General features: G+C 36.5%; 1 protein-coding gene across 1 annotated transcript in view; it reads right to left on the minus strand.

Annotated features, from left to right (window-relative positions):
- Positions 1-228: 228 nt before the first annotated feature.
- The window catches only part of si (sucrase-isomaltase), a 32055-nt gene continuing 19946 nt past the window's right edge, over positions 229-12337 (minus strand). The window contains exons 25-48 of the mRNA XM_077723032.1: positions 11257-11406; positions 10962-11168; positions 10373-10527; positions 10062-10230; positions 9135-9231; positions 8839-8951; positions 8407-8532; positions 7806-7934; positions 7489-7602; positions 7324-7386; positions 6460-6576; positions 6270-6360; positions 5994-6132; positions 5554-5687; positions 5327-5361; positions 4431-4547; positions 3107-3255; positions 2879-2963; positions 2468-2524; positions 2086-2210; positions 1346-1434; positions 1131-1180; positions 757-927; positions 229-421 (exon numbers count right to left, since the gene is read on the minus strand). Coding sequence (XP_077579158.1) covers positions 344-421; positions 757-927; positions 1131-1180; positions 1346-1434; positions 2086-2210; positions 2468-2524; positions 2879-2963; positions 3107-3255; positions 4431-4547; positions 5327-5361; positions 5554-5687; positions 5994-6132; positions 6270-6360; positions 6460-6576; positions 7324-7386; positions 7489-7602; positions 7806-7934; positions 8407-8532; positions 8839-8951; positions 9135-9231; positions 10062-10230; positions 10373-10527; positions 10962-11168; positions 11257-11406 — 2760 coding nt within the window. The 3' untranslated portion in view covers positions 229-343. The remainder of the gene's footprint in view (positions 422-756; positions 928-1130; positions 1181-1345; positions 1435-2085; positions 2211-2467; positions 2525-2878; positions 2964-3106; positions 3256-4430; positions 4548-5326; positions 5362-5553; positions 5688-5993; positions 6133-6269; positions 6361-6459; positions 6577-7323; positions 7387-7488; positions 7603-7805; positions 7935-8406; positions 8533-8838; positions 8952-9134; positions 9232-10061; positions 10231-10372; positions 10528-10961; positions 11169-11256; positions 11407-12337) is intronic.

Below are 12337 nucleotides of genomic sequence, written 5' to 3' on the forward strand. Positions count from 1 at the left end.
TTTATATTGAGGTGCGAAAGATTATGTTTTGCAGCCTGTGAAACATAACTCCTAGGCATAAGGTGCGTGATTGGTTCCACTTTCCCACCCGACTGAATGATTTACTGTCTCAAAATGTTCTCTATCGCTGTGGAAAAGGAATCAGCTCTACAATTTGAACACAACATCCAATATTTCTAAGGTTTGGGCATAGATTATTCAATTTTTTTAGGAATAAAAATGTTTTGGGTTTCTTTTCAGTGAAATTTAATAAGAAAAGGGGGTACCATAATTCATGTTGTCGTCATTGTTAATGTCCAAAGGCAGAATGGAAAGTCTTCTCCAACTCAATATTAACTTGTACTCAGACACTGGCACTCCATGTAATAGTGAAACCATGATCCACACGGACTGAAATTGGAGTCGTATCTATTACCAGCTCCTGTAGATGAAAGAAATGGGAAAAGACTCTTAAAAAATGTGACCATATTTGCTTCATAGCTCATTTGTCCTCCCTGAAGTGAAAGACACATATTAAACACTATTAAGACATGTGCGGACATTATCTGCATAATCTGTTAACATTTGTCATTTAAATTTGGACTGAACATGTTTATTTTAGCTGTATTAAATTTGGAAACCATGTTAAAATGTGTATTTTATATAAGGATAAGACAATTATTTTGTTTCTGATCTATCAGTTGTTATATCGTCTTAACCTCCCTCCAAAAGTATGTTCATTTATTTATTTGAACGTAGATTATTTGAATTATTCACCTGGGTGTCAGCATTGTACTGAGGTGTCAGATCATGTTCTGTTCCAGACACATCTGTCAGCGTTACCACTGTGATTTTAGAGCTCTCCAACCCCCACACTTTTACTATTCCAAGAATCAAATGGTCAGCAGCAAACAAGCCATTGTGCATGGATTTGCATGACAAGGTGTTCTAGAATTGAAGAAAAACAAGTTAAGAGAGTTGTGTGTAGGTTCATAAGAAGCCACAAACATTCCATTTCTGTAGGGTGAACTCATTTTTCTGGAAGTAACCTTTCACATTTACTATTCACTACTTATGGCAATTCTATGAATTTTGGTATAGAATAATTCGTAACAGTGATGATAAACTTATGTAACAGGGCATGAACTCACCGATTCTACAACAAATGAAGTCTGTAGATATTGTCCTTTTTCAACTGTGTCTGTTGGGAGAGGTTTAAGTACAATATGATTTAAAGAATACAAGAAATTGCAAACAGCAATTTAAACTAACCAAATACAACCTAAAAAGTAGTATATTTACAATGATGTTGCAAACCTAACCAACAAAACAACCCCAATGAATATTTTCAAAGAAGCGTGCATACCTATTCCATCACCATCATCCCAGAAGAATGATCCTTGAGCAGTCTCATTGTCACTCAGAGCAATGATCAGTCCCAAAGGATTCTTTCGGCTGAAGATAAATACCGGTCAGGGTTGAAACAGTGAATGACACCTGCTATATTTATACATATTTTTGCTGTCAGTGACACACCTGAGCTCCACTACACTCACACAATGAAATCATTGTGTGTCACCTTTTAACTTTCTCGAGCTTGCAATGATCCTTTGAACAATTCAGAACATACTGGATTGGGGACTCAAAATGATATACTTGTGTACATTTTTTCCTATACTGATAATCAGACAATACTTTCTTAGGAAATAAATGACATAATTTAGCCTTATTTGGTAAAAATGATAATCATGCACACTACAAATGAATAGGAAATGCATATGTGATTTCCATTGACTATAACTGCAAGATGGATTGCACTTTAAACTGGTCGCTAGTCGGGTATAGTGGTGATGCTATTTTGATTTAATTTTGTTGTGATTCATAAAAAATGCTGTACTATTTCAATACACATTTCCTCTCTAATATCTCATAGCAACTGAAACAACAAGTGACCATATTTCTCCATTAAATGGGTCAATGCATCATGCCACAACATGTTCTAATCTAATCAAGTAACACTTGCCTTCACTCTTCAGAGAGGTTCACATATACACTTGAATGCACTCATGTACACTGTAGCAACGGATTTACTATCTATCCATTTACCTGTAGTATGTTGTGTTCTCTGGTTTTTGCCAAGGTAAAATGTTGCCTCCTCTGACATGTAGATTGATATGGTCCATCGGTGCAGGCATTAAGACCATTTTGCCACGCATTTTGATATCTTTGCCCTAAATAAAAGATTGACAGTAACAACTATGAATGTGTATGATTTTATTTCTGCTACCCCTATTTCTTTTCACTATTTAAGGTAGGTTTTATCAGAATGGTTAAGAGCAAAAATGCATTGCAACTGTTGTGCCATGCTTTTTAGATTTGAGATGATAGAAACAGCAGGACAACAATGTTTGTTTACTCTTGACTCTATTATTTTTCCTTTTTTTTTTTTTGCTCTACGCTCTTAAGTTTACAAACTCTATGGACTCACCGTGTGAAAGTCATACCAGCGTGCATTAGGAACGTAGGCTTGTATTTGTGTTACTCCCTGTCAACAAAGTCAGAGTTAGTTGAGGTATTGCAAATAAAATGTAACAAAAAGGCAGCTGACAAAATAATGCAATGTTACAGGAAAGATATAACAATAATATATACATTAAAAATATCGCTGCTTTGTTTAATATGAACTGAAATTGTATCGTTATGTAGCCGCTCCATTTCTGATCTCTAGCAATTTCTAGAAGAATTTTTCTCTTCATATAAAATGAACCAAGAAATAAAGAAAACTCATTTCATTGGGATTTCTTGGGTCCAGCCATTTTACTATGTTCATATGCGTGAAAGTGTTTGAATCACAATACTATTAGAAAAAAATCAAATGTCAAAGTTTGTTTGTGTATACCGGGTCAAGGGCAGGGCTGATAAGAAGTGCAGGTCCCCATAGAAATTGTTTGTAAATATCCCAAGTACTTTTATCAGTCACGAACCTGTGACACGTCAAGGAAAAAGTACACGAAACATGAAAAACAGGTTTAAAAACATGCTTCAATTCCAACACTTTGCTATTACTTTTTTTTCATTTTGCTTCACGAAATTCACAGATTAAATGCGCCGGCTTTCATGCACTTACTCATGCAATAGTGGTCTGACGACTGTGTTTCCTTTGGTATGAGCATCATACATGAGCGTATACAGGTATGGCAGGAGTGTGTAACGGATGTTGAGGACGTTTTTGGATACCTCAGCAAAATTTGAGTCCCAAGCAACAGGATCTTGTCTCTGAAAACAACACACATTTTTTTAAGAACAACTCATACATCTATAAATAATGAATGTATTGATGTTTTCCCACTCTGAACACAAGATGAAATACTAGCCTTGTGAAATCTGATTATAACACCACAATCACGTGTAAAACTAGAGAAATATCAGATAATAAAACTTTATACCATAATAGTATATCATATAACCACAATAGGAGAACCACCAACTTTAAAGATTGCCAGAGTTGTGCCCCATAGTTTTTTCTTTTTATATCTGCTGCTTTTGTGTCTTGATTTGTTCCTACCTTTTCATTCCAAGCTTCATACTCAGATCATGGTAATATTATACATAAATGTAATTCTATTTGCAAGCCTTTACAGAACTAATGGAGTAATGGGGTTGGTGTGTATTGGTGGTACGGCTTCTGTGTTGTGTAGTGGCGTTTGGATCACCTTGAGAATTCAATTAAGTCTCCACCTCCAATACACACACATACATAGGCGCGCACACTTGGGCAAACACAAACTGTCCTGTCGAGTACTTCAGACTCTATTGCAGAGAAATTTTGCCTCGTGGGATCGATCCCTGGACAGGCTTATTGAATTTCTTAGATGTGTTCCAAAGCTCTTAAAGGTCACTGCAAGAATGAATGCCACCAACACAGCACCACCAAACCGCTATGCCTTTCTTTAAAGGCGAATGCGTGTTTGCACATGCGGCATGCAGCTCAGTATTTTTATTTTTTTGGGGCAAATATTTATCTACAAGCGAAAAACAGCGTTTCTTAAGAGTTTTCATCATTTCATCGAGCACCCGTGCCTGATTGCGGTGTACATAGAAAATGGAACACCAAAGCTAGACAGCAATCTACTTTTCAATGTTATTTGTTCTGTTTTTGAAGAGTTTTAAAGTGAATTGACCAAATTCATAAAAAAACACAGATAATTTTCTTATCCATTTTGAAAAACATTAGAATTTTTTTATCTTTTATTTTTATTATTGTGATTATTGGTGGAGGCAGCGGTGCAATTTAATAAAAAATGTTACATAAGCTAGCGTCTGAATGTTTTACAGCAGAATTGCAATCTTGGAGTTGTAAAAACACAGATTCCTCCCAACATGGAATCCTTTGCACTGGTTTGCTCTGATGGAAAGCTAGGCTTTAAGCATTCTTTTGTGAGTTTACTCACCCGGTTGCCTTTCCCGTTATGGTTACGTGAATATGGATAGAAGGCACCCAATTGCATCCAGCGAAGACACATCTCATACTGAGCTTTACCAAAGAAGCCACATATGTCTGCCCCAGTCTAAAAAGAGATCCAGTGAATGAAAAAAAATAATGAGACAAAAGGGAAAAATACATGTGAAAAAGAATTGAAAGTATTACTCAGCATTAATAAATATTGTATATGGACATGTTTAGAAATGTATGAGCAGCAAGATTTCTCTTTTTCATCATAGACCATTGATTACTAGTAGGTGAATCATGGTGGGACATTTGTGAGCATATCTAAATAGAAATGTGGGCTTCTGGGTTTTAATTTAAGATAAGGCCAAATGTGCATAATTTCTCCATGATTGCATGAATTTTTAAATACGCAGACTCTATTTTCTACATTCCAACACCATGCATGTTATTATTCCATTTTTTTTTTATTATGCTCCTGGTGGACATGCCAGCTGTTTTCATATCACAACAGTCCAAACAAAAAAGGAGTAATACCATGCATAGGTATGATATGTCCTATTTTTACAAGTTTAACTTAATCTGGGTTACAGCAACCGGATTTTTTGGAGACCCCATCCATCCTAAGATTAAACTCAAAGAGCCACCGAAATTTGAGAAGTGCAAGAGAATGGTAGAAGTGTTGACCTATTTATTTTCTCTTTTTTTTTAGGTTGACTGACAGCATTAGAATCTCTGCATCTTGTTGCAATAACAAGCTGTACAAGATGTCCTTTGATCAAAGTGTCCAACAAAATGAAATAACATCACTGAGGCTATCTAATCTACTTACAGCAGACAAGGTCACATCAATAAGATTATGTCTGTGTCAAAAAGGAAGAATTCGATGATGATACTTACATAAGGGATGCCAAACAGACTGAACTCCATCATGCCTGTAAGACAAGAAAATGTTTTTTTCCAGTAAATTCTATGTATGATTTTCTAGGTGTTAGGATTATTAGCCTATTGGTGAACCTATCACAGGGATAAAGTTGTTCTAAATGGGTGTTCTACCCTAGTTTGAACTGAATATGTCATCATAGTTTGATAATGATCAAATGATGGTAAGCGTCGTTTGTACATACCAATGATGGATTTATATAATTGGTCCCAATTGGCACTGTTGTCACCCAGCCAATGTCCAGCCCATTTTCCACTCGAGGGGTAAGTGGATCTGGTAACCACTATACCTCGTTTATCGGTGACATTTAAGAGAGCACTGGATGCAGAATAAGAAAAAGAACATATCAATAATTAAAATATTACTTCATGTAAGTTAAGCAATAAAATATGCACAACAAACGTACTATTCAAAATGTACTGTAATTCCATTGTGGGATGGATTTAAATGCCAAAGGCCACATTTGTGTGTTTTGAAACAATAGTAGCTGAAAATAATTGTGGGCCAATTGTACATATGCAACAATGCAAAATTACAATAACAATTAAACATTAATGTATTGATATTGTTTCAGTGGTTTCCGTCCTCTATTGAATCTGTGTGGTAACAAATGATATATCTCACTCATATGTAGGCTTCGTATGAGACCAGCCGTAAAGGCTATGGACATCATAGTGTCTGACTGTCGTTCCATCGCTGAGTATCTGTTCACTGTTCATGCAGAGTGTCTTATGATTTAAGCCAAGATGTTTGGATTCCAAGGCTATAAAGACAAAGACATAAAAACAAAGGCAGTGGAAATTTCTTTATGCATGAGAATGAATCCATTCATTCAGCTTTCTTGCCCCTTAGAAAATGTAACACTGACAAGCAGAACAAATGCTGTTGTGCATGTCCTACCTGGCATATATGGAGGGTTCTCAAGTAGAGGGTCACCAAGGCAATTCCCTCCTACTGTACCGTGTACAAAACTGGCAGGTTCATTCATGTCCTAGAGGTGAGGATGGAGAAATATTTGAATTTCATTAAATTTCATAAACAAATGGAGAAAATGGGCAGAAGAAAGCAAACAGTCTTGCAGGTCACTCACGATCCAGAGGCCATCAAATTCCACAGCATTTTGATAAAAATCCCTGATTTCTTGTTGCCACCATTTGGCTGTAGCATCACGAAAGAAGTCAGGGAAGGCAGTGAATGCCCTGTATTGCTGCAAAGATTGTGTTCCATCAGAAAATTGCTGTTTTCTTTGAATATTTACTAGACATGAGTAACATACTACGTAATATTAGCAAAAAATACATAGCAGAGCAGAACTTCCTAACAAAAACCTCCCGGAAATTAAATTTACAGCATCCCCAGGTCTTTGGTTGAAATGAAATTAGACCGAGATTATGAAATTACTGCAAACTATTGGTATTAGATACCATCTATCACTTTCTAGACATGTGCACAGTAAACAACTCAGTTTCCTTCAAGTTGCTTGTTCCCTTTCAAACTTAGCTTGTTAGAAGAAATGAATGATGGAAAATGATCATGACACATAGTATAATCAGATACTTCAGCTCCCCTCTTTCAATTGTACCTGCCTGTCACATCAAAGAGAATGTAGGAATGGACAGGAACTTAGAATTGGTGCTTGCTTGTTGTTTATTTTATAACATGTATTCTGCTGCTGTTATGCAAGCACAAATATATGAACTTTACTATAGAGACTTGATTATGTCCTCAAACTAGACAGGTTGAATGGAGATTAAATATTTTTATCTGTACTGATGAACATATTTTGGTTGAAGGTGTATATTTATTGGTTAGAATTGTTTCTAGAGGACTAATATATTATTGTCTAATGAAGAACATGTTCCTAAGATGTTTTAAAAAGTAAATAATCTGAAAAATGATACAGATTGTTTTCGGCTTTGGATGTTGTGTAGCGTTCTGTTTTTGTTATACGTACCTCTACTTGATCATCCCAGTCCAGAGATTCGTTTACCATAATATTTGGGTAATCTGGCCAAACCTGCAAGGTAAAGATGGCAGTGACAACTATTCAAGCATAGTGTGCATAAGCATATCGGTACTTTTGCATCTCATATTTGTTTGGCTATTCACGCCACATTACCTTCCCCCACACAATGTCATCACTGATGTTTTTGGGCCATTTAATGAAGACATCAGCAGCATTTCCCCTCTCAAAGGCAGGGTAATGAGTCTCATTGCCTGAAATAGCTGGATCCTGGAGTTTAAAAAGGGCAACAGTATGTAAGGAGGTGCAAAAGTAGGACCTCAACAGGGGTAGAATTAAAATTAAAAAAGGAAAAATGTTCCTTCACATCTGAACTTAACTAACATTATTGGTTCCCAAGATCATTTTATGTTTACCATTAGTCCATTTGATAATATTGAATAGGATTTAAAAAAATAAAATAAAATTGATACCAGGATGAAGATGAACCTCATGCCCTCTTTTCTCATTGTATCAACAAGGTTGGGTAGTCCATCAAACTCAGGGTCAAGGACAAAGTCAAGCTGCCGATGCATGTAATCGATGTCAGCATACTGCACATCCTGTAGATTTCAGTCAAAACAATAATAAACAAGATTCACATTTACATTCATTCCAAAATGCTTATTATATAGTCATCTTTGGCATAATAAACCTTGATAAACTGAAATCTAAAAAATAAAATAAAAAATTATGGCTACTGGCACTGCATATACTTTTTTATTTTATCTACTGAAAAGGTTGCAGAAGATAAAATAGTTCTTCATTGATTCCCCATAGCGGAGGTTCAAGGGTTGCATCAGCAAAAGCATGCAGCCAGAACTTTATGAAAAAATGAATAAATAAACCATAGAACCTTTATCACAATATAATGGATATATAGATAAATATATACACATACTCATATTTACAGCATGTTAGGTATTTACATCTGCAATCATACATTTTGAGACTTTTCACTATTCAATTTAATGAAAAGGTATCTCAAAACTTCCGTTTAAAGTTTTATTTGTGCATGTATCTCAGCCAACTTACATAAGGAATGCCTGCTGCCCTCATCTGCGTATATAGATCTGCTATCTCTGTGTCATTAGCATAACCATAACGGCAGAGCTGAAATCCAAGTGACCAATAAGCCGGCAGGACAGGTCTCCCAATCAGCTATTGAGATAAAAAAAAAAAAAAAAAAAAAGAAAAACGAGTAAGTTCAAACACATCAACAGAGGAAAAAACTTGTTTTGGAAAAAGTAATATATGCATGTGTGTCCGTGTGTGTTGTCTGACATTTTATTTGTGAGCCTGCTAGTGTGTGTATGTGACGTGTCTGGCCCTAGGCCTTCGTTGATGGACTGCAGCAGCTGGGAGTTTTCTGCTTCATTGCGCTCCCTCATTTGGACAGTCTAAACACACACACACACACACACGCCCCCACACATACACAAACAAATCACAGAACTTAGAACTTACGGCAGTGTATTCCTGAACAACCATCTCAGGTGTAGGTCCAAGGACCATATAGAAATCCAAGATGCCCCCCACAGTCCGGTAGGTTAAAGCTGGTGTAGGTTGGAAAGTCACATCTGTAGAAAAAAAAGAAGAGCTTTTAGTGGGCTTTCTGTCATGCACCATAAAATAATCCATTATTATTAATACAGTAAATGGCTTCTACGTCCATGTCATGGCTTATTCTGACAATGTGTTTCATTAAGCATGCATGGGGGGTGCATGCACTGGCACTTGTGCAAATCCTGATTTTGTCTCACCCATTGCATTACTGTTTAGCAACAATACCCCATGAGCATCATTAGTGTCTTCAAGGCCCATATAAAATGGATGGACTCCATAGCAGTTCATCTTGTACTATAAAAAACGAGAACACAAGTCAAGTGTGAGACTTTTTTTAGTGACGACATTGTTTGTATGCTATTGTAATACCCGTTTTGTAACGTTTCTTTTAAACAATTGCTGTAATGACATATTACAATGAGAGTGTGAAAAAAGACTCAATGGGGGACACATTGATGTAGTAGAGATGGTTAATTTGCCACTTTGAGATGTCAAAATCTATGACAAAAGCTCACGGGCATGTCAGATTTCATCAGTCTCTTACACTACTGGTACCTAAGGAGCTGTTAAAAGTGTGTGGGGGTGGGCATGTGTTTACATGGGTGTGTATGTGGCCATCGCCCTACTATCTGTTTGACATAACACAAGAAGAAGGGAAAGGGACTGTTCCAGTGCAAGTGAATTCTACAATAACTGCATCACTTGTGTTAAAACAGTTACATTCATTAATATCAAATGATATGGCTTGAGTCTTTTTCAGTTGTGTGATCGGAAAAGCGATATGGAAAAGGAATGAATGAAAATATTGTTTGGGGGGAAAAAAACAAATACTCGTGCCATTACATTCCTCTAATTCCATTTTAATGTTTATTTGAAAGTTGACTCAGTGATAGGAAGACTATCCAATAAAAATAGAGACAGAATGCATGGCCGAGGGGTGTCAATCATATTTTGCAATTCGCACTCTTACAGACTCTCTCAGTCTGCCTGCTGCTCAAGTGATGATACATAAAAAATTTGCTAGCAGCTTTAACACAGCATAATTAACTTTAAACGGGATATAAAATAACCTAACTATATTATGGCTATGCAATAGTGCTTGTAGGTTTCAGGATAATACTTACACCAGGAGGTTGATCTTTGGAGAACATACCCCAGGTATGATAGTTCAAGTCATGTCTGAATGTTGAATGTTCCGTCTCACCAAAGCCGTAGATGTACTTGGATGACAAAAGTGTTGATATTTGAATGAACATGTCTGAGAAGGTAAAACCTGGTACTGACGAGTCCCAACTGAAGAAAAAAAAGTGATAAAAATATTGTTGAAATGCGTGAATAATGACGCCAATTTGTATTGCTCTTATTTTCAACATAAAATGATTATATTCAAGGAACAAATTAGAATGAGAAAACTGGCACTTTCATGTGCACTCACATCTTGGTTCCTGTGCTTTTCCGTATGACCTGGATGCCAAATGGACTATCTTTATAAAGGACCTTGTAAAGTCGGCTGTCTTCATTAGACTCAGGAACAGTTGGAATAGACAGCGGAACTGGAACCTCATAACGATTTGTGGTTGGGTCCCAGATCTGGAGAGAAGTTATACAATACGTATGTGTGGTGAACTCAGATGCTGTTAACTGAAGTACATATGTACTATGTATCTATTATGGATAAGATTGAAACAAGAACAGTTCTAGTATAATAATGGACTATATTGAGGAAATGAAAGAGTTGAATGGAACTATGGTGGGTCATTTTGCTAATCTATGTTAATTAAGTCATATGAATTTAAGACTGATGCACAAAAATGTTACTGCAACCATGATCAAATTATTGAAGAGGGCACCATCATCTTTAATCAGAAAAGAAATAAGATTAGCAAACTACTCACTAATACTAGCAAAGGTCATTTGAACATACAGCATCTGTAGTCCACAACATGTCTATTGAGTAAGAAAAAATAAATACTAATTGGCAGAATACATTATCAGTGGCGTGGCATATTGACAGTTAGACTGACCTTGAACTGCAGCATAGCATTGCTATGGTAAGTGATCTGAACATGTAGGTTGTCAATATCAGATAACGCAGCACGGCTGCTCCTCCCGGAATTTTTATTCCGTGTGATATCAAACCAAATGCCAGATGTAATGTCCTCTTTAAGTCGCCAATGATATCCATGGTCTTGTGGATAGAAGCACCAAGGAACACGTTCAATGGAGGTTTCCTAATTGGTATGTTGAAGGATTGGGAAGAAAAAAATGATTTTGATTAACAATGAACGTTGGGGCATTAACATGACGTCTTCCCATCACCTTCCAGATGCAGCCTCGGGCCTTGCACTTTGCCTCATCTCCATGCTCCTCAGGGTGGCAGTCAAAGCGCAGGTACTCCTCTTGCACCTCCTCCCAACGCACAAGATACGTCTCCCCAAGAGTTAAAGACAGGCTTTTCAGCGACAAAACCTGTATTTGAATAAAATTCACAAATGATATTGCGTAAAAATATGTCATTATCTTCACTGCGATTGAATTGCATGCTGTAATCTGGTTATCAAACTCGCCATTATTCTTGTCATCTTGAACAAGATAAGAAATAGAAAAGAAAAATGGTGTATGGTGCAATTTTTACAATGAATAAATGTTTGGCCTCATGTATCCTAATATTCAAGCATTTTTTTGTATATTTAAATACTGAATGTTACTACGGGTACGTGTGCTTTTTTTCAATGTGACCTCACCATATATGTTCCCACAAAATTAGATTATTTTTCACTTTTAATTAGTCATTTATGCGTGCTTCTATACAAGGTGGCTACATATTTAAAGTTAGACAATGGGTACCATTATGATACTATTATCAAGGGGCAAGATCCTTTTCTCCCTTTTTAAAGCCTCATTACATATTCCTATTTAGTTATTTATTTTTTAAATTACTCAATGTTGCACTGATTGGCCACTGTGCATGTACATGTGTCAGAGGAAACTATTTATATTATAAAACTGAAGAGCTGAGTTTATTGGATGGTCGGGGGAGCTGGGACTTCCCTGACAACATTATATCTCCTGTTTCTATATTCAGGCTCGGTTGTAGTGTCTCTTCTTTTCTTAATGGATTTTAATGGGGCACAGTTTGGACACCCACAGTTAGGGCAATCACCTTGTTCAATGGGAATAGTATCCTAATTAGTTGTTTTGCCATAATACAAGTGAGTAACTGATAGGTAGGTAGAATGTTTGTTCCACTAGTCACACCAGGCAACAGAAACAACTCTCTATTTGCCCTCAATCCCTGAAGCATCATATACACACTAACATGCCCCCACACACACTCACTGAGGCATGAGTAGATCGACTCTACACCTTAAAATTAGAACTGAAGCTGAGATGTCTCCCA

Source organism: Stigmatopora nigra, chromosome 8 (assembly GCF_051989575.1).
Source record: "Stigmatopora nigra isolate UIUO_SnigA chromosome 8, RoL_Snig_1.1, whole genome shotgun sequence".
Taxonomy (NCBI): domain Eukaryota; kingdom Metazoa; phylum Chordata; class Actinopteri; order Syngnathiformes; family Syngnathidae; genus Stigmatopora; species Stigmatopora nigra.